General features: G+C 42.4%; 1 protein-coding gene across 1 annotated transcript in view; it reads right to left on the bottom strand.

The window, feature by feature from the left end:
- The window catches only part of map3k1 (mitogen-activated protein kinase kinase kinase 1, E3 ubiquitin protein ligase), a 96,497-nt gene that overhangs the window by 6,240 nt on the left and 67,171 nt on the right, over nt 1-23,086 (bottom strand). The window contains 8 exon segments of the mRNA XM_038792961.1: nt 316-447; nt 1,294-1,456; nt 9,002-9,052; nt 9,054-9,089; nt 9,091-9,156; nt 12,476-13,787; nt 16,816-17,014; nt 21,119-21,210. Of these exon segments, the coding sequence (XP_038648889.1) occupies nt 316-447; nt 1,294-1,456; nt 9,002-9,052; nt 9,054-9,089; nt 9,091-9,156; nt 12,476-13,787; nt 16,816-17,014; nt 21,119-21,210 (2,051 nt within the window).

Here is a 23,086-nt window from a genome sequence, read left to right as displayed (position 1 = left end):
CAGTAATCAGTAAAGGAAGCAAATACCTTTCCCTAGTTACAACCAAATATTCTCTTAAATGCCACATACACATTCCAAAGAGACTCGGGTCCTTGGCAACTGCAGGGAGGCATGTACTCTAAGTAGTAAGCATGTTATTGGATATGGTTTGTACTCAGTTAAAGGCTTCCAAGTCAAAAGGTCACAGAAAGATCATGCTCCTGCTCTACTGTGACAGCACCACAAAGCATGGTTGCTCACAGCAGGGCCTGCTCTCATTTCATCCATTTGTCTTTTGAATCTTTCGTACTTGGCTACAGATCAAGGCATTTTTACCTTTGATATCCCGGTGGATAATTTGGTTCTCATGGAGATAAGCCAGGCCACGCAGCAGCTGCTCATTGTAATTAATAACAACTTGTTCCTTGAAAGCACCATACTTGTTCAACAAATGGGAAACTGATCCACCTAAAAATAAAATGCTATTAAGATTCTGAAACATTCACTTAATTTGATTGTAAAATCAAAATATTTTCATTATACAGCATTTCATAATCCTCTATGCTCCATAAAACATTCACAATGTTATATCAGGAACTACAGAATCAAGAATTTCTTACCATTAACAGAGTTCCAACCATTTCTTTCATTAATGCAAAACTACTTGTAACATAATGAATCACTGTAAACATTCAACCCAAGGTTAGAGAAGCATAGAATGGGAGGTCATTCAGCCCAATATATTTGTGGCAGCCATTTAGTCCACATTTCCCAGCAATGTTTTTCTTTTTAAAGTATTTATCCAATTCACTTTTGAAAGTTATTGAATCTGTATCCACCACTTCTCCCAGGCAGTGCATTTCTGATCACAACTCACTACAAAAAGAACCAGACATGTAGAGATGGTTCAATGAAAAGTATACTCCCCCAACAGGAGTAACTGAATGAGTGTCAAGATGACACCCAGGCTGATTTGTCTTCCTCTCCAACCTAGCCTCGGGTCATCAGACCCATTTTAGCACCCTTCTAACCCTTCTGCAGGGATCAGCAAACTTAACACAGATTGGTACATATGGCTCAGTTCTACAACATACCGTGGACATACTGAGCAATTGGAAGATTTAAAGTAGAAATTGCAGTTCATACATGCTACACTCCGAATATACCTCATTGTACACTTGAATATGCCTTCTGCTGACTATGGTTCAGTTTTTTCCAATTGGAGAAACAATGGCAATTTTCCAAAAGCAGCAGTCAGAATCACATCAACTTCATACTACAGATAATATTGATTATTTTTGAAAGTGTTCTCACCTGCCATCCATTCAACAAACAGATTGTAGTTACTCTTCTCGCAGGTGGCACCCAACATCCGAATTATATTAGGATGGTTAAGGCGGGCCATCATCCGGATTTCCTCTCGGAGGGTTTGTACCACTTCCTCTTGCTCAGTAGATGTGTTCCTGACATAAGTCACCTGTTTGCCAAGTTGAAAAAATAAAATTTAGAATCCCAAATTGACAAGATTAAATTGATTATTTCTACATTACCACAGTGGCTACAATTCAAAAAGTACTGCAATGGCTGTGACTTAAAAAAAAAATCATTCATATATAGGATCTGCATATATAGGAGCAGCATTTATTGCCCATTCCTAGTTGCCCTTCAGAAGGTGGTGGTGAGTTGCCTTCTTGAACTGCTGCAGTCCTAGGAGGTGTAGGTACACCAACTGTGCTGTTAGGGAGGGAATTCCAGGATGTTGTCCAAGCAAAGGTGAAGGAACGACGATATATTTCCAAGTCAGGGTGGTGAGTGACTTGGAGGTATCTGCTGCTCTTGTCCTTCTAGATGGTATTGGTCATGAGCTTGGAAGATGCTGTCTAAGGAACCTTGGTGAGTTGCTGCAGTGAGGAACTCAGACAGTGATGTCCTGGAGCGGAGATGATTGACCTCCAACCACCACAACCATCTTTCCTTTTGCCAGGTATGACTCCAACCAGCAGAGAGTTTTCCTCCTGATTCCCATCGACTCAGTTTACACGAAAAGCACAATATGAATGCAAGTTCAACCACACACATTTTGAGTTGCTGACATCCAGTGAAACAGGAAAAAAATAAGAAAACAACCTTCAAATTCAAGTCAGATGATTTTCTCCACAATGCTGTATAGAAGAGAGATTGTGGATTTCATCCATTATTTGGAGAACCCAGCATTAAGGCTGCAAATAATACTGAATAAGCACTAAACTAAAAACACTAAACAAAGTTGGTCCAAGCAATGCAACATCAGGAAGAGGAGAGTTGAAGAGAAGGGAGCCAAATGAAGGCCAAATTTCATTCAAGAGCACAAGAAAACATCTGGTTGGTAAGTTATCTACCATTCTTCCTCATTCACTTAACCTCCACATAGGAAAAAACAAAAGCACACAAATTGGTGGTGGGGTAGGGAGGATCAAGGTCTTTAGGCAGGCTTGAAACACACGTCACCTGCTTACTTGTCTGACCCAACGAAACAATATTTAATAAAATGTGAATATTGCTCCACATCAGTGATTGCAAATGACATCCAGACAATCCTCATTAGCTCAAAGCAACCACTTCACAGTAGAATTTAAAATACATATTGTGATGTTGAAACTTAACAAATTGCTGGAAAAGTCAGAAGGTCGGGCAGCATCAATGGGAGCGAAAACAGGAGTTAATGGGCAGCACGGTGGCGCAAGTGGTTAGCACAGTTGCCTCACGGCACCGGGGCCCCAGTTTCTATCCCGGCTCTGGGTCACTGTCCTTGTGGAGTTTGCACATTCTCAGTGTTTGCATGGGTTTTAACCCCACAACTCAAGATGTGCATAGTAGGTGGATTGGCCACGCTAAATTGCCCCTTAATTGGAAAAAATGAATTGGATACTCTAAATTTATATTTTAAAAAAGCAAGAGTTAAAGATTTAGGTTGATGACCTTACATCAGAACTGGAAAGAAAATTAGAAAAGTAACAGGTTTTAAGTAGAGACAGGTAAAGGGAGGGGGAAAGAACAAAAGGGAATGTCTGTGCTACAGTGGAAAGCAAGATAAATTAAGTGACAAAGGAACAATGGTGCAACAATAGGGTGACACGGTAGCACAGTGGATAGCACAATTGCTTCACAGCTCCAGGGTCCCAGGTTTGATTCCCGGCTTGGGTCACTGTCTGTGCGGAGTCTGCACATTCTCCCCATGTCTGCGTGGGTTTCCTCTGGGTGTTCCGGTTTCCTCCCACGGTCCAAAGATGTGCCGATTAGGTTGATTGGCCATGCTAAATTGCCCGTAAGTGTACAAAAAAGGTTAGATGGGGTTACTGGGATAGAGTGGGGGTGTGGGTTTAGGGAGGGTGATCTTTCCATGGGCTAGTGCAGACTCGATGGGCTGAATGGCCTTTCTGCACTGTAAATTCTATGTCTAATGCAAAAGGATGGTTGCGGAAAGATAAATAAGAGATCATTACTATCAACTGCGCTCCATGAAAACATGGGTAATGGCTAGGAGGCGAAATTGTTGAATACTCTTGTTGAGTCCAGGAGATTGGAAAGTACTTATGAGCAAGACGAGATGATGTTCCTCAAACCTATGTTGAGGTTTACTGGAAGCGCAGGAGGCAGAGGATAGTGAGATTAGAGAGGGAGCCAATTAAAAGATAGGCAAATGATAATTTGATGTCACGCTTGAGGACCCAATGGAAGAGACTTCCCACAAAGCAGTTCCACAATCTGTATTTCAACCCCTAAATGTAAAGAATATCACTTGTGTCACGGAATTGCAAGTGCAAGCAATTTCCCATTTCACCTGGAGAAACGTCTGGGGCCTTGGACCATGGGAAGGTAGACCGGGGGAGGGGTGGGGTGTCCCAGAACACATAATAGGACAGAGAGAAGGTGACAGGAATCGAACTTCAGGTACAGCAAAGGGACAAATATGAGAAGGACGGCAGTCAATGCAGGACTGAGGGTGTTGTATCTAAATGTGCGCAGAATATGAAACAAGGTTAATGAGCTTGCTGCACACATTGAAATTGGCTGGATGATGTTGTGGGCGTCATGAAACATGGTTGCAAGGGGATCAGGGTTGGGATCTAAATATCCATGGATATGTGTCCTATCAAAAGGACAGGCAGATATAGGTGGGGGAGAGGGGGGTGCATTGTTAGTAAGGAATTAAATTAAATTGATAGCAAGAAGTGATGCAGGATCTGAAGAAATAGAATCTGAGTAGGTAGATTTGAGGAATTGCAAAGGGAAAAAAGAGCCTGATGGGAATTATGTACAGGCCCCCTAGCAGTACTCAGATGTGGGGCAGAAAATAAATTTGGAGGTAGAAAAAGCATATAAGAACGGCAATATTACAATAATCGTGGGGGACTTCAATATGCAGGCGGACTGGGAAAATCAGGTTCGTAGCAGATCACAAGAAAAGGAATTTGTGGAATGTCTGAGATTTTTTTTGAGCAGCTTGTGGTAGAACCTACTAGGGAACAAGCAATTCTAAATTTGGTGATGTGTAATAGATCATAGAATTTACAGTGCAGAAGGAGGCCATTTGGCCCATCGAGTCTGCACCGGCTCCTGGAAAGAGCACCCCACCCAAGGTTAACACCTTCACCCTATCCCCATAACCCAGTAACCTCACCCAACAATAAGGGCAATTTTGGACACTAAGGGCAATTTATCATGGCCAATCCACCTAACCTGCACATCTTTGGACTGTGGGAGGAAACCGGAGCACCCGGAGGAAATTCACGCACACACGGGGAGGATGTGCAGACTCCGCACAGACAGTGACTCAAGCCGGAATCGAACCTGGGACCTTGGAGCTGTGAAGTGATTGTGCTATCCACAATGCTACCGTGCTGCAGACTTGATTAGGGAACTTAAGGTGAAGGATTAGTGGGAAGCTAGAGGATTGGGAGGCCTTTAAAAGCAAGCAGAGAACAATATAAAAAGACATACGGGTGGGTGGGGAGAAGATGAAACATGGTATCTGAGTGTAAGCTAGACAGTAATGTAAAAGATAGCAAAAGTTTTTTTCAACAAATAAAAAGGTAAGTGTGAGGCAAGAATAGACAATGGACCACTGGAAAATGGCTGGAGAAGTAATAATAGGAAAAAAAGAAATGGCAAAGGAACAGAATAGTTACTCTGCATCAGTCTTCACAGTGGAGGACACCAGTGGGATACCAGAACTTCAGGAGAACCAGGGGGCAGAGGTGAGCATAGAGGCCATCATTATGGAGAAGATTCTGGGGAAACTGAAAGGTCCGAGGGTGGATAAATTACCTGGACCGGATGGACTACACTCCATGGTTCTAAAGAAGCTAGCTGAGGAGATTGTGGAGGCATTGGTGGTAATCTTTCAGGAATCAATGGAGGTAGGGAGAGTCCCAGAAGACTGGAAAATGGCTAATGTATACCCCTGTGTAATGAACTCCAATTGGCTTTATTGGTTGGCCAATTGGAGTATGAGCTCCCTCAATGATAGCTCATTGAGGGGGCCCATATAATCACCTGTGTAGGCTTTGTGAGCCAGTCTTAAGTTGACTGGACTGCTAGCAGCTGCTCCTGTATAATCGTTATTGTAAATAAATATTGGTGTGGTGACGGAACTCCAGCCTCCCGTGGATTACTACACCCTGTAAGGGGGGGGGCAGTAGACAGGAAATTATAGGTTGGTCAGCCTGACTTTGGTCACTGGTAAGATTTTAGAGTCCATTATTAAAGGTGATTGTGGAGTACTTGAAAACGCATGATAAAATAGGGCTGAGTCAGCACGGCTTCATCAAGGGGAGATCACGTCTGCCAAATCTGTTCGAGTTCTTTGAGGAAGTAGCAAGGCAGTTAGACAAAGGAGAACCAGAGGACGTGATTTATTTAAATTTCCAGAAGGCCTTTGACAAGGTGCCATATAGGAGGCCGTTAAATAGGTTAAGAGCCCATGGTGTTAAGGATGCAATACTGGCATGGATAGAGGATTGGATGACTGGCAGAAGGCAGATTGTGGGGATAACGAGGTCTTTTTCTGGGTGGTAGCAGGTGATCAGGTGTGCCCAGGGGTCGGTATTGGGACCACAACTTTCACAACAAACATTAACAATCTGGAAGGAGGAACTGAGGGCACTGTTGTCAAGTTTGCAGATGATACAAAGATATGCAGAGGGACAGGTAGTATTGAGGAAGCAGGGTTGCTGCAGAAGGATTTGGACAGGCTAGAAGAGTGGGCAAAGACATGGCAGATGGAATACAATGTGGAAAAGTGTGAGGTTATGCACTTTGGAAGGACGAATTTAGGCACAGACTATTTTCTGAATGGAAAAAGGCTTAAGAAATAAGAAGCACAAAGTCTAGTTCAAGATTCTCTTAAGGTTAGTATGCAGGTTCAGTCAGCAGTTAGGAAGGCAAACGCAATGTTAGCATTCATGTCTAGAGGGCTAGAATACAAGAGCAAGGATGTATGTCTGTGGCTGTATAAGGTTCTGGTCAGACCCCATTTGAAGTATTGAGGGCAGTTTTGGGCCCAGTATCGAAGGAAGGATGTTCTGGTCTTGGAAAGGGTCCAGAAGAGGTGCTCAAGAATTATCCCTGGAATGAAGAGCTTGTCACATGAGGAGCGGTTGAAGACTCTGGGTTTGTACTCTTTGGAGTTTAGAAGGATGAGGGGGAATCTTACTGAAACTTACAAGATCCGAGAGGTCAAGATAGAGTGGATGTGGAGAGGATGTTTCCACTAGTAGATAAACCTTTAACCTGAGGCCAGAGCCTCAGACTGAAGGGACGATCCTTTGTAACAGAGATGAGGAGGAATTTCTTCAGCCAGAGGGTGGTGAATCTGTGGAACTCTTTACCGCAGAAGGCTGTGGAGGCCAAATCACTGAGTGTCTTTAAGACAGAGATAGATAGGTTCTTGATTAATAAGGGGATCAGAGGTTATTGGGAGAACGCAGGAGAATGGCGATTTGAAACTTATCAGCCATGATTGAATGGTGGAGCAGATTTGATAGAAGCAGAATTAGGCAATTCGGCCTATGGCTTATGGCCTCATGCTGCACTTCCCACACTTGCACAGAAATATGCTATGGGAAGAGCAACAGATGGTTTATGGTGTTGCGGAACAGTCCCTTCCGAATACTGAAAGGGGATAAGAGAGGAAGATGTGTTGGTGATGACATCATGCTTGGGGGGGGGGGGGTGTGGAATGCAATGGATGATTTTTAAGAGGACCCAATTCTTTTTTTTTACAATTAAGGGACAATTTGGCATGATCAATTCACTTCCCCTGCACATCTTTTTGGGGTGTGGGGGGGGGGGGGGGGGGGGGGGAGGGAGGGAGAGAGAGAGGGACCAACGCAAACAAAAAAAAAAGTATGATTTACAAGGGTCCCAGCAACCATAGCAGAACAGAATATTAGGTTCAGAAAAAGGAAAACTTCAGAAAGATGTGTGGAAGATGGCATTGTCAGACATGATGGAGACAGACATAATTGGAGAATGGAGCAAAGTCATTGCAGTAAGCGGATGGGAGAAAGAAGTGCAACCAAAGTAGCTGCGGAAATCTGTGGACTTGCAGTGGGTATTAGTCGATCCACAGAAATGGAGATAGAGAAGTCAAAGAGGGAAAGGAAAGAGGCCGAGCAAGGTAAGAATGGAAACTGGAAGCAACGGTAATTAATTTTTAAAAATTTGGACAAGAGGAGGCAACAGCACTAATACAGTCAATAGTGTTCTAGAAAGAGGTGAGGAAGGAGACCAGAGTAGGGCTAGAACAAAACATCTTCCACCCATCCCATGAAAAGGCATACGGCGCTCCCATGGCGGTACCTTTAATTAGAGGAGGTGATTTTTGAGTCAACGAAAGTAGTTGTTTAATGTGGGATCAAGTTCAACCAGGTGGGAGAGGAAGGTGATACAAAGTGGCTAGTTGGGACCTTCCTCAAGGTAGAGGTGGAAGGTCCCCAAGCCCGTCTGATGTGGGGTGTATTGTAGAGGGATTGGTCATCCATACTGAAAAAAGGCAATTAACTGTCATGACACTGTGGAGGTGGCAGAGACATCGAAGAGCTGGAGATACGATGGAAGAATACGACAAGAGGGGGAAAAATTATGAAGTTTGGACATAATCATCTTCAGGAATGAATCATGGCTCTGTTTAGCGTGGCCAACCCACCTACCCTGAACATCTTTACATTGTGGGGGCAAAACCCACCCAAACACAGGGAGAATGTGCAAACTCCACACGGGACAGTGACCCAGAACCGGGATCGAAACCTGGGGCCTCAGTGCCGTGAGGCAGCAATGCTAACCACTGGCACAACCGCGCGGCCACCAAATAACTTTTAACGTATGGTCCCAATTGCAATTATCATCAGCACTTTACAATCTGATCACAGTAATGAAGTTGCCATTTTACATAGTACTACTTGATAACAGTACACCAGAAGAACCTTTTATAAAAAAAAGAGAGCTGTGTGGTTGAGGAATTACACGGTTGGTGTCCATGGAGGAGATGATCTTCAGAGAAAAGGTCAGTGATCATCTGGAAAATGATGCCTTGTTGTTCAGTGGTGGAATAATTTTAAACCTGTTTTTAAAAACATCGGGCAAAAGAGGGGTCACGAGAGCAGGAAGGTTAAAAAGGCTCCGATGTTTTCACTGATACGACAGAAATTCTATTATTATAAAATGCCATATTTCCTAACTCAAACAATGTCACAGAAGATCTACCATTTCACATAAAGATTAGCATTAGGATGCCTGAAGGGGCTGTACATCTGAAGAAAAGTGAACTGTGATGCAAATTAATCTTCATTGAGATGCCATTGAGCAAAAATAAATCATTAAAAGTTTCAACCATTATCCAACTAGTAAAAATGGAATATCGTGCCGGTTTTCATTGAATTGACAAAATGAGCGTAGAACATTTTGCAAGACAAAATTGAAATGTCACATCTTCCCACCAGAAAAATATATTGGAGCAAATCAGCAGGATCTCTGGAAATACCTGTTTCACAGCCATTAAAGTCCCTGTTCCCACATCTTGTGCTCGGTAACATTGAAGAAAAGGCCCCAAGGCCTATCTGTTGACCCTTTGAACCATTCCACCCCTTCTCTGTAAGCCAGCTTTGCTTTGGTATGTCCAGGTAGGGTTTCTGGTGTCTAAGTTAAATCGTTATGAATAAATATTATTTAGCTTATTCAATTTACAATTTAAACATTTCAGAAACACAGCTTCAGTATGCAATTGCTCTGATAATCATGAAAGATGCATTGCCTCAGCATGTTCAATTCAGAAACATTAGAACATTTACTCAAGCCACATTTCTGATAACTGAAAACAGTGTAGTAGTAAAGCAAAGTAATAAAGTTCTGTGGTAATAGAGTGTCCAATGAAATGTTAAGTGCTTGTTACTCCTGCAGATGATCCTGCGATTGCAATTTTAAGCATTAAATATATCACGTGAGGCAGTTTACTCAAGAGTACATTGCACATCTAGCCTCAGGTTCCATAATAACTAAATGCTTCCTGATTTTTTTTGAGCCACCTTCCCAGACTGCAGTAAGTTACATTTCAAATGTCCAAAGTAACAGTTTAAACAAATAAATTCACAATAACATGATTAAACTTAACAATTAATCAACTTGTGTCTTTTAATGTTGTCATTAAGTTTTTACACATAGATCTCAACCCCCCTTCTAAACATTTGGGCTTGGGCATGATATTTCTGCCCAGAGCCATGACTCTCAGCTAGACTACTGTGCAAACATGTTAGCTAGAATACATCAGTACTAGTCAGTTGTACTGCTAAATTTACTGCTTACAATTTCTGCTCCAGCAATTTTCTTCAAATGATTGTGTGAAAAATTCAAAATGCTTTACTGAGGCAAATTATGTATCAAGAGAGGCCATATGGTTGGTGAGCACAAAAAAAAAGAGTTCTGATCACAAACCTGTAATAGATTTTATTTTGCATTCTAAAAACATTAAAATGAAGTGTCGAAGACAGGCAAAGGCATTTAGATAGGGAATTAAGATCTTGCAGCTGCAAATGATAGGGCAATTGGAAGGTTATAATATAATGTTGAGAGGAAGGGCTGTTGTGCTGGAGAGATGATGTGGAGATGCCGGCGTTGGACTGGGGTGAGCACAGTAAGAAGTCTTACAACACCAGGTTAAAGTCCAACAGGTTTGTTTCAAACACGAGCTTTTGGAGCACGGCTCCTTCTTCAGGTGAAGAAGGAGCCGTGCTCCAAAAGCTCGTGTTTGAAACAAACCTGTTGGACTTTAACCTGGTGTTGTAAGACTTCTTACTGTGCTGGAGAGAGTAGAGACAGGAGCATTGCAACTGCAAAGGTTTTGAAACCTGGGGAGAGAATTTTAATTTTGAAGCATAGGGATCCAGAGCCAATGCTGGTCAGAAGGAAGGGGGTGATGTGTGAGCTGGACTGGACATAGGTTTCAAGTTTTGAATGAACTGAACTCGAGGGTGGAGTGTAAAACGCTGGCCAGGAGAGCAGTGTAGATGTTGAATCTGCAGGTGACAGAAGTATCAACGAGAGTTTCAGCAAAAAATGGGCTGAAGTTGCAGAGTGGAGAAGGGGATAGTGGGAGACAAATCAAGTGCTGGTCGAGATTGAAGTAATAGGTCGCCACTGTAATTGGAGAATATAAAGTCATGAGCTCAGTCCAGATACATAGGACATCACGGTTGACAAGGCGAGGGAGTCTTCGGTGTGGGCTGGAGGCGATGAATTCCCAATTCTTAGATGGAGGAAATTGCTGCTTATTTAAGGCAGGCAGTTAAAACAAAGCAGCAAAATGGCCAAGAATGGCTGGTGTGGAGACGAGCTGGATTTTGTTGATCAATTCTTCCAAATGATGTCAGTAAGGAGCAGCATGTAAATGAGGATCAGGGCATAGGCAACAAACATAGTAGGCCATTCAGCCCATCGAGCCTGCTCCGCTATTCAACTAGATCATGGCTGGTCAGCTACCTTAACATAACTTATCGGCTATTGACCCCAAGGAGGCATAGGTAAGGTTATGATAGGGCAGAAGACTGATTGGAGGGATTCAAATAGGGAGCTGAAAGAAAAACAGGGCACAGATTTGGAAGGCAACAACTCATTCAAGGAATTTAGAAATTAAAAGGAGGTTTAAGCTAGGGCAGTAGCTTGCAGGCTGAAAGGAGTTGAGGTTGAGATGAAGACGGATTTCAAAAATGGACGCTAACACTTCCTAAAGATACACAATTTACAATATTAGTCGGTATGGGGACGAGAAAGGGAAATTGATGGGCAGCAATTCAAGAGGAATGGGGCCAATGGAACAGACTGTAAAAGACATGAAAAGCATGAAAGAGGGAAGCCAGAGGTGCAACTTTGGAGGAACCATGGAAGGAAGTAGATGATTTAAATCTTAATGGCAAAGAAGTCAATAAGCACCTCACATTTCTTGTTAGAGGCAAGTGTGAAGGAGAGAGTCTGAAGAAGGCAGCAGAAGTGAAGCAGCTGGGGCGGGGGGGGAGGGGTTGTTGACAATAATAGAATTACTTCATTTCCCTAGTTAAGATTTAGAATGTATCTGCCACTGAATTAGGTTTCATTACTGCTAATTTGACTCTAGAAATTTGGCAACTGAAGGATGCTATAATTATCTTAAATGCTCTTTGGAATGACACGTACAGATCACACAAATAGTAAATAATTTTTTTTTTCACATAAGTTATGGTTCAAAGCCGAGGTAGTCATTGTCAAAATTAAGTTTACACAGTATCAGATAATAAAGTTAATGACCCCAAAAGACCACAGTATCATTAAACAACAGTATTGTTGAATTGGCAAAAGCACCACACTAATCTTGGAGTCATTATTGGCCATGATAATTTTTCAGGATGGTTCAAATGCTGCATTGTATTTTATGGGCAGTGGCAATACCAATCATTTTTAAACAGGGTGCATCCAATAATATAACCACAAGGCATTAAATTAATGTGATTATTTCCCTCAGCATTCACTTCAGATTCAACGGGACAAAAATTCTCAGTTGACCAAACGAGCCTGTAGTGCCTATCTGGGCAAAATGAGATTAAGGAAATTTGACTCAAGGAGACAGATTCATTCAAGTTCTTCAAAATAACTGACCAATTGGAATTGAAAACATTTGAAGAGTGACAGGGAAAAGGGATTAGGTGAGTTGCTTTTGCACGAATCTCCTTCTGTGCTGCAATCATTGTATGATTTTGGGCACGTGTGTTTTCCCAAATATTCTGGGTAGAAAAAAAAAGGTGATGTTGCGTAATTGGTCTCTTACTGCATTAAGAAAAAAACATGCTCCAAACAAATTTTATGGTAAATGCCAACCATCTTTTCACCTGCAATGATTGTGGTGCATATTAAAAATATATGAAGTTCCCAGTGGAACAGAAGACAGTGGGAATTAAAGATATTTTTAGAGGAAGGGGGAAATAATACTTACATCTAATTGAATGAGAATTACATCCTCTCCATTCTGGACCTGCAGTTGAGGAATAGCAGGCAGCGCATCCTGTGATGCTGACATAGCTAAGACAACAGCCAATGCCTCCTCCTCCTCTGCTTCCATCTTTTCTTTGCATTTCTGATTCTGATCAACATCATCATTGTAGGTACAGTCGGTCTCTGTCCTCTCGGGAGAAAGCACGGCAACTTCAGATTTAAATGTAACAGTACTATCGCACATAGACATTGATGCTTCAAGCAAATCTTCCATACTAGAGTTCAGTTCTGCTGAACTATCCAGACGAAAAGTATCGTCCACTGGAGTAAATACAGTTTCATCACTAGGAATAACTGGATTGCTACCGCAGTGGTCACTAAGTTCGAGATCTTTTAGTTCAAGCATCATACAGCTTCTGCTCAAGTCACATGGAGATTTCCCTGCTTCATTCGGGCATGGCCTTGAAGCTTTTGGTCTGTGGATCTGACTGGATGCAGGGGGCCGTGCCTGGGTAAAACCTGGAGATGGTTTTTCAGTCTCTCTACCTCCAGTGACATCCTTAGAACAGTTGCTTTGAATCTGAAGAGAAAACTTCCGCTGTGCTTTTGGGGAAGACAATGCAAATTTGCTAGGAACAAAACCCTGAGGTCTTAGTTTGGAACCATCAATAGCTGTTTGTCCAGCTAAAGGACTTGATGATGATGATGGGGAAGGCAAAGATGGGAAGGAAGGTTGGGAATGATTTAATGACGTCGTTGATGAACATGAATTGACACACTGACTCAGTGGCCTGGGACGTGCTTGAATGGCTGTCTTTGGTTGTTCACAGGGCACTGTTGTCAATGGAAGTCTTGCAGACAAAATATGTCCTAGGATCTCTCCCATTTCATCTGGGTTAACACCAAATTTAGGATCACGATCAGGACTTGACATACTTTTTATTGTTCTTCCAGATAATTGCACAGTGTTCACTGGAGAGTTGCTTTCTGTGGCATATGGAGAGTTCTGTGGTGCTGAGGGTTCTACAAAACTATGTCTTCTTTCCATGGTTTCTTCATCCTCTATACCTAGTTGAATGGCTTCTAGAATGTCCATTTCCTCCGCTATAGCCATCAAGCGCCGCCGCATACGTGTGTAATGCGTTGAGCTGGTTACACTCAGCATGCGTATAAGTTTCACAAAAACATGAGGCACTCTTGCAACCATCCGCGCAGCACTGAGAAAGACTCTCCGGGACATTTTCCCAACCATTGAATGGGAATTGTCAATCGACTGCAGTGCAAAGTTCAAAAGTGACAGTAACTTCTTGTATCTAGAAAGCAAACCGGAATATCGTAAGAAACAAGAACTTGTTATAAGCCATTTCTAAGCTGTTTGCAGAGAGAAACTTATAAATCATAGGTTTTAAATATGTAATGTTCATGCTTTGAAAAGATGCCTTGCATCGCATGTGGTCAAGGAAACTTTTCCCGATACATTAGGAATTATAAACAGTAGTAAAGGCTGTGAATCCTCAACTTTTAATGTAAAGTCCACTTAAATTTCACTCCTCTCGGGTCTTACAATAAAAGTCTTCAAGAACTGCATATATGATATTCCAATAGCTTTATAATGGTTAGCACAAAGCTATCACAAATTATTAGAGGGATTTTTGGGCCTTAACACGATTTCGTTTCAGAGTTTTACAGCACAAAAAGAGGCCCTTCAGCCCATCACGCACCTATCTATTCTAATCTCTTCTACCCGTGGACCTATAAAAGCAGCCCCATGGTGCCCACTTGCTATCTTCCCACTATCTTCCGCCTTTCAGGCAGTGAGTTCCTGATTCCCTTCACCTTCCAGATGAGAAACTTTGCTCAAATCACCTCCAATTTTCCTGCTCTTTATGTTAAATTATTTCCCCCTGGTTATTTACCGCTGAGGGAAAAGTCACCCACCCTCAAACCCAACTAGAAATCGAAATCCACCTAGTCCCTCAACTGGAATTTTCTCAAATTCCCCATTTTTTTCAACATCCTCCCCAATTACACACACATTTTTCCTCATGCCACTATAAAACTCATTGAATATTTTTCTAGATTAAAAGATGCTACTATAAATCCATGTTGTGTACAGTAAAGTAGAATTCTTAAAAAGCAGCCAGTGCCCCCAACCACGGCTCTACAATGACCATAGATCAGGGTTCTCCTGTGTATAATACTTGCAACCTCCATGTTTTATACAGGACCCCTGCTCCTGTATTGTGTACTTCAAAAGGCAAATTATGGATCATCAACATTTCAACCAATACAACCCATCTTATGTGCTGTGTGGCTGGCTCAAAAATTTTAAAAATGCATTTTTTTTTCTACACTGCACTACAGAACATCATTGTTGGTATGGCTAGCAAGTTTCAAACTTCTTTCAACATGCACCATAAAAGAACTTATTAATTATTGTGTTCTACTGCCAATTTACTGCACTTCTATGGCAACCCCTTGCATTTTGTATGAACCGCAACTTAGGCTTAACTTTGACAGACTAGTTATGGTTACAATAATAAACGGACAGATGAAAAGGAAACACATTTAAGCTACACTCATTGGGCCAGTACATCAAAATAGGATCCTCCAAAATTAACAGTAAAAGTCTACTAATGGCAGCCAGAGTACATTTGTAAAAAATAATTTATTGCATTGCAGAGCAACTCTCATCTGCCAGAAGGTGGCCATGTGAGCACTAGCACTATTCTCCACCTCCAATGGGCCGAATTCCCAATGGCGCAGTTACTTGTGCTTTTAAAAGACGCTGTGGCTGCTGAGGGAGAGAGGGGAGGTGTCCAACATCGCCATAGTTTTCTGACAGTTGTGCTGCTGGCAGAAGGGGACAGAAGAGTAGCGTGGCCAGGAGGTGGGCTGTGGGGAGGGGTGAACGGACAGGCACGGAACACCGTTGCCGCAGCCTGCAAGGCAGCTGGGCACACTGCTGACTTCCCACTGTGAACTTAGGGCCACGGGTCGTATGGGTGACCTTCACAGGCCACCCTCCTTGGTGCCCTCTGGCTCCAGCGCAACCAGTGCCATCTTGTTGGCTGGGATGGTGTGTGTGGGGAGTGAAGTGTGTATACACGGCTGCGGCTGCTCTTTGCTCAAGTCCCCCATTAAATAGAAGTGTCAGTAGGCCTAAAGCAGGCATGTCTCCTCCCTTATAACCAGTGGACTTGAAGTTCATGATTGTGAACTAATATTTGGTAGGAACACCTGAGACTTTGTAACTGGTTCACTATTTAAATTGCACACCGTCGGCCAGATTCTCCATTCCTGAGACTAAGTGTAGACGCCAGTGCAGGATTTGTGGACTTCCATGACAGCAAAATTGGCGCTGCACGTGAACTGATTCAGCGACTATTAAAGGTCCAGCATCGGCGTCACATGGAACAGAATTGGTTCCAATGAGAAACTGTGCCGGATTCGCAATGGATACTCAGGAGGCTGACAAGCCGCAGCAGTGTATACACACACATCACTCCCCACATAGACCATCTCAGCCAACAAGATGGCACTGGTTGCACTGGAGCCAGAGGACACCAAGGAGGGTGGCCCGGGGGGGGGGGGGGGGGGGGGGGGGGTCACCCATATGACCCGTGGCCCTAACTTCACAGTGGGCAGTCAGCGGTGTGCCCAGCTGCCTTGCAGGCTGCAGCAACGGTGTTCCGTGCCCGTCCGTTCACCCCTTCCCGCTACTCTTCTGTCCCCCTCTGCCAGCAGCACAACTGTCAGCAAACTATAGCGATGTTGGACACCTCCCCTCCCTCCCTCAAAAGCCAAGGAGTCTTTTAAAAGCACAAGTAACTGCATCGTCGGGAATTCGGCCCATTGGAGGCGGAGAATAGTGGAGGCCCTGGAGAATACCGGGTGAGGCCCACTAATGATATGCCACGGGTGTTTTCTGCAAATGCATTCTGGAATGCGTTGACGCCACTGTCGAGGTGACGGAGGATTGCGATCTGGCATGCAAACAGCATCCGCTGCAATTGCGACGTCGCAACCGATTCTCCACCCAATCATGTTTCCTGATTCCAGTGCTTCGGCCGACGGAGGATCCCGCTCCAAATATTTATCAATGTTGACAGCTGCACACAAGTCAGCAAGCTCATGCACAATACTGCAGGAAGTTAGCTCCCTTATGATAAACCCAAAACTGCGTAAATTTTAAAAATAAAAGCAGGACATTGAAAAATACTGTACTCGGCAGAATCTATATGCAGCTGCGAACATCAACTCAAATATCTTAAAACTGTTGTCTGCAATGTAAAATACATATATAGACAATGTGAGGGCAATATAAAAGAAATACGTTACCTTTCTAGCACAAGTTCTGTTTGAGCAAATGGACCCTCACTGCCAGAAACAATGTGAGGATAGAATTCAGCTGGAAATTCCAGTAAAAGTCTGTCAATGAGACACAGACGGCCAAGCAAAGCCTGCCAATTGGTGGACTCTGTTGAGGTGCCCAGAATACAGTTTAAGACATAGTCAACACCACCAACCCCAAGGGATTCTATAAGGAAGAAAAAACAAGTGTTATAATTATCATCCTGTCTTTGAAATGCAGTCCTAATGAGCATTTTCTTCCTACATCTAGCAAGTATAGGTGACACAGATTTTACAGCCACTAGAGCTAATAGCCATGAATGGAGAGAGAGAAAACACCTCAACAGCAATGCTCATTGACTATAGATCACACATCATAGTATGCCTACTTGCACACACTCTCTTCCATTACATTTCCTGTTTAGGAACAGCAGTAGGCCACTCAACTATTTGAGCTTGTTCCATCATTAAATTAGATCATAGTTGATCTGTACGTTAGCTCTATTTATCTTCCACTTATCCCACTAATAAAAATCAGGCTCAAAATTTTCAATTGACCCACAGCATCCACAACCTTTTGGGGGAGCAGAATTGCAGATTTTCACTAAAAAAGCAAAATTCTGCAGGGATGCTGGAAATCTGAAAGAACAACAAACTGCTGGAAAATCTCAGCAAGTCTGACAGCATCTGTGGAGAGAGAAAAGGAGTTAACATTTTACATTCAGGATGATTTTTTCAGGACAGTTCTGAAGAGTCATATTGGATTCAAAACATTGAACTGTTTCTCTCTCCACAGATATTGCCATACCCGAGTTTTGAACATCATTCTTTTATTACAGATTTCCACTGATCTTTTATTAGTGTCACAAGAAGGCTTACATTAATGAAGTTGCTGCAATGAAGTTACTGTGAAAATCTCCTCGTCGCCGCAGTCCAGCGCCTGTTCAGGTACATTGAGGAGAATTCACAATGTCCAATTCATCTAACAAGCACGTCTTTTGGGACTTGCGGGAGGAAACCAGAGCACCCGGAGGAAACCCACGCAGACACGGAGTACGTGGAGACTTCGCACAGACAGCAGCCCAAGCCAGGAATCGAATCCAGGTCCCTGGCGCTGCGGAACAACAGCGTTACCTTCTCCTCCATACTTGCTAATTGCTAGCCATTAGGGGGAAAAAATTCCAATTTGTCTTCCTTGGATCCAAATGGATGACCTCAAATTGGCAACTCCATCTGCCATAGTTTTGTCCAGTCATTTAAATTTGTTTATATCATAGAATTTACAATGCAGCAGGAGGCCATTCGGCCGATCGGGTCTGCACCGGCCCTTTGAAAGCGCACCCTACTTAAGCCTATGCCACGACCCTATCCCCGTAACCCCACCTCACCTTTTTGGGCACTAAGGGGAAATTTCATTTAAAAAAAAAATAATTTTGGGGACCCAATTCTTTTTTTCCAATTAAGGGGCAATTTAGTGTGGCCAATCCACCTACCCTGCACAGCTTTGGGTTGTGGGGATGAAATCCACGCAAACAAAGGGAGAATGTGCATATTCCACACGGACAGTGGCCAGAGCCAGGATCGAACCTGGGACCTTGGCGCCATGAGGCAGAAATGCTAACCACTGCACCTCCCTGCTGCACACTCGGGGGCAATTTCACATGGCCAATCCACCTAATCTGAACACCTTTGGACTGTGCGAGGAAACCGGAGCACCCGGAGGAAACCCACACAGACACTGTTAGAATGTGCAGACTCCACACAGTCACCCGATGCTGGAATTGAACCCGCAAACCTGGAGCGGTGAGGCAGCAGTGCTAACCACTGTGCCGCCATGCCATCCGTTTTATAATTTTACACTGCCATCTCCACAATTCACTATGCCTCCTAATCTAATGACACTCTTAATATAATTGCAGATTCCTGGGGAACACCAATGGTGGACAGGCTTTCCGTCAAGATAATCATCCAACAGCACAATGAGTAAGGAAGCAGTTCCCTTCCCTTCCAATGAATATGAATCACCCTGCAAGGTTTCCAGACTGCAATTTGACGGTGCACATTACAAGACAGACATCTCCTGTGAAGAAGTCTCTATTAAAAACGTTTTTGCGCAGTGATGAGATCCAACTTTTCAACCCTCCAGATCTGCAGGCCAAGTTGCTTTCCAGGATTTTCAAACTCAGGCTGGTAAATCACTGTGAACCCGAATGCACAGAATCAACTGGTCACATTACACCAACCAGAGTACATCTCCTTTATCCATGCATGGTCTTCTATCTTCCATAAAATTGTCAAACTCATGTCACAAGGAAACTTTCAATTAATTTGCTTTGGTTTGTGTAAAAATTTCTCATGGAACGTCAAACCCTTTTGGATGTCCATATACGTACACACGTAACGTTCCAACAGTCCTCTGTCCGCTAGGTTGGTGACCAATTAAACCAGATTAGTTGGGCATGACTTTCTATGTCTACTCTTTTACGCTAGTTCATACTTGTTGGAGTGCTCAGTAATCATCTCAGAGATTCACTAACAATAAACAAATAATAATAGCTTATTGTCCCAAGTAGGCTTCAATGAAGTTACTGTGAATAGCCCCTAGTCGCCACATTCTGGCGCCAGACAGGCCTTGTAGTTTCCTGGTTTCTCTCTTTTTTCTTATGTACTAGTGACATTTCCAAATTAAAAAGGCTCAATTCCCAAATCTAGTGCTTGGGAAAATTATGACCAACACATGAGCAGCTCATTCCAATTCACATCAACTTTTTTTCTCATGCCTTTAAAGTTTACCTTAATTGAATTTTTTTTTTTGTTAAATAAATTTAGAGTACCCAATTCATTTTTTTTTCAATTGAGGGGCAATTTTAGCGTGGCCAATTCACCTACTCTGCACATCTTTTGGGTTGTGGGGACAAAACCCACGCAAACACGGGGAGAATGTGCAAATTCCACACGAACAGTGACCCAGAATCGAACCTGGGACCTCGGCGCCACCTTAATTGAATTTTAATTATTTATGACTCTTTCATCCACTCAAACCGTAGATCAAATTCAATGTTACAGTCACTATTTTCAAGATGTCCCTTTACAACTAAGGTGTTAACTCATTTTAGTTTGTTGTGCATCACTAATCTAGTATGGTCTTATCCTTTATTACTTCGAAAGCACATTGAAAATGTATTTGAGAGCTTTCATGTACAAAGTTAATTGCCTTTACTACCAAGCCACTGTATTTTGCCACATATTTTCAGAATCAATATCCCATTATAATTAAGTTTCGGGAAAAAAAGATTCTCCAGACACGTACTAAAATTATTGTTAGGTGGCCCCAGCCAAGCAGTGACAATTACTGGGGTACATTTTAGTGAACACTGGAGCCTAACTATCCACGTTCTTTTGCATGAAGCTGCTATCTCTTGTGTTGATGATTTATTGCCCCAAGGGAGCCATCACAAACAACCATGCTTGACCTTGTCCTCACAATGTTCATGCCCATTACCAGCAGAGGCAGCTCAGCTGCAAGAATCCTGCTTAATATCTCCACCTTCTCTGGGATAGAGAAATGCAGCACAGAACAGGCCCTTCGGCCCACAATGTTGTGCTGAACTTTTGTCCTAGGTTAATCATAGAATTTTGGACACTAAGCGCAATTTTTCATGGCCAATCCACCCAACCTTCACATCTTTGGACTGTGGGAGGAAACCAGAGTACCCGGAGGAAACCCACGCACACACGGGGAGGATGTGCAGACTCCGCACAGACAGTGACCCAAGTCGAAATTGAACTTGGGACCCTGGAGCTGTGAAGCAATTATGCTATCCACAATGCTACCGTGCTGGATGAGGAGTCTAATTTTGCAGCATCTCCACTGATATATCCAGCTTAGACAAACTAAGTTTTAACCAAGGTCATGGAAGAAATTTCCTGATCTGTATGGAGCACTATGATTTATACATTTTTGTACACTATATTCACTTCTGCAGAGGCAGAACCATATCCATTATAAACTGCCCTGTAACTATCACCAACTGCCTGGGTGGTATCTGAGTTCTACAGCTGCTCTGCCACATCTATGAAAATAATTCCAACAATCCATTCACAGTTTTAGAAAGATTCGCAGTTATTACCAACATTACTTAATGACCAATTCATGCTGTATCCTCTTAAACTAAAGGGACTAATAGTTTTGTTTCTAAGCCATGAGACTGTTAAAAAAAAAAGTTCATCTGAAAAACACTTACACAAAGATGCAGCACTAAATACGCAAATAATATCAACTGTGTCTTGCCTGATTTAAGAATTTCTCTGCTCACAGCAAGCTCTCCCGACTGGCCTTTACACAATTCCAACAGCGTAGAAACAGAAAGCTGACTTGTGCGACTAAAAGTAAATGCAAAAAAAGTGATAATGTAGGTGTGTGCATAGTGTTGCGTTTAATTATTACATTTTTATTTCTTAATACTTGTACAGTTTATATTAGAACAAAGTTTACATTCAACAAGGTAAAATGTAATTAACATTTTGAAATACAGGCCAACTAAATACACCTGAAAAGTAAGTTTGTAGTTTCTAGATGTGCAAGCAGCTTTGATAACAGCTCAGTTATTGCTACAAGCCAGTGATTGGCCTTAGAAAATCAGCATTAGTGGGAAGGATAAAGCCACAATTATAAATGTTATGGCACAAAAATATTTTAGTGCAGACACAAATTTAATGTAGGATATTTTTAAAAATTGATAATTCTGGTAAATACTAGAAGAATACTTCACGATTCAAGCAAAGAAGCTGGTGATAAAATAATTAGATTTATATTTAACATGCCAAAAGCCCCATTGCAGAAAACCTAGATACTTTCTGGAATAAAAAAATCAAAAAAAAATCAACATTTTACTTTCTGTTACTAGTTAGGGTCATGAAGCTGCCAATACTTGCTAGCTGTCTTAAACGTTTCAGCTTTATTGGCAAAATCATAAATGTAAGGAAGAAAAACAAAGAAAATGAGTGTGAAGAGTTGAATTTGGACTGTTGAGCAAAAGAATTGCAATTTGGATTGAAGTAGGACACAGAATTATTATAATTGGAAAAACAACCAGAGGGGATATCAAAATCTCTTTCTTTACAGATGTTTACTGTGATCTGGAAATCATTGCCTGAAAGCAGAACAGTAACTTTCCAAAAAGATTTAGATAGATACTTGAAAAAGAAAAAAAAAAGCTGCAAGGCTATGGGGAAAGAGCATGGGAGAGAGTGGGTCTAATTAGACAAGTTTTTCAAAGAGAGGGTACAAGCATAAGCTGAATGGCTTTTTGCACTGTACAATTCCAAAAAGGAAGCTGTGTAGACTCTGCAGAGAGCATTCATAGACCAAGGGCATCAATTTGAGTGACTGAATGAAAAAAACCCAACTCGAAGCAAGTTCTCTTCAGGTTAAGTATCAAAAATGAAGCAACTTCTATGGGAGAAATTAGAGCATTTAATAATGCAGTTGTAAGTTTTTCATTAAAAAAAAAGTGTTTAAAATGTTTTTTATATGACACTAACCACCGTTTATACTTTTCACACAATAACCAGATACATTTTAAGAACTTTCTAAGACCAATGAAGCCAATGTTCAATTTGCCTCACTGACAGGGATACCTCATCTAGCTTAACAACTGCAATTTAAAAAAATAATAATTTGACGGGATGTGGGCATCGTTGGGGCAACACCAGCATTTATTGCCCATCCTAGTTGGTCCTTCTGAAGAAGGTGGTGGGAAACCCTGAGTCCCTGAGTTAGGTACATGTACTGTGGCTGTTAGAAAGGGAGATTCAGCATTTTAAATCCAGTGACAGTGAGAAAACGGCAATATTATTTCCAAGTCCAGGTGGTGAGTGACTTGGAGGGGTTTCCTAGGTAACTACTGGTCTTGTCCTTCTAGGATGCTAATGGTCGTGGGGTTTGGAATGTGCTGCCCAAGGGAAACCTTGATGAGTTACTTCAGTGCATCTTGAGGATGGTGGTGGAGGGATTAAATATTGTGGAAGGGGTACAATCAACAGGCTTTGCCTGAATGGTGTTGAGCTTCTTGGAGTACTGTTGGAGTTGCACTCATCCAGGGCAAGTGGAGAGCATTTCAGTACACTCCTGACTTGTCCTTGTAGTTGGTGGACAGGCTTTGAGGGTCAAGATGTGAGTTACTCGTCGTGGATTCCTGGCCTTTGACAATGCTCTGGTAGCCACAGTATTAATATGGTTAGTCCCGTTCAGTTTCTG

Source organism: Scyliorhinus canicula, chromosome 3, assembly GCF_902713615.1.
Source record: "Scyliorhinus canicula chromosome 3, sScyCan1.1, whole genome shotgun sequence".
In the NCBI taxonomy this organism is placed as follows: domain Eukaryota; kingdom Metazoa; phylum Chordata; class Chondrichthyes; order Carcharhiniformes; family Scyliorhinidae; genus Scyliorhinus; species Scyliorhinus canicula.
Note: the sequence above shows the minus strand (reverse complement) of the source record. Positions and strands in the feature narration are given on the sequence as shown.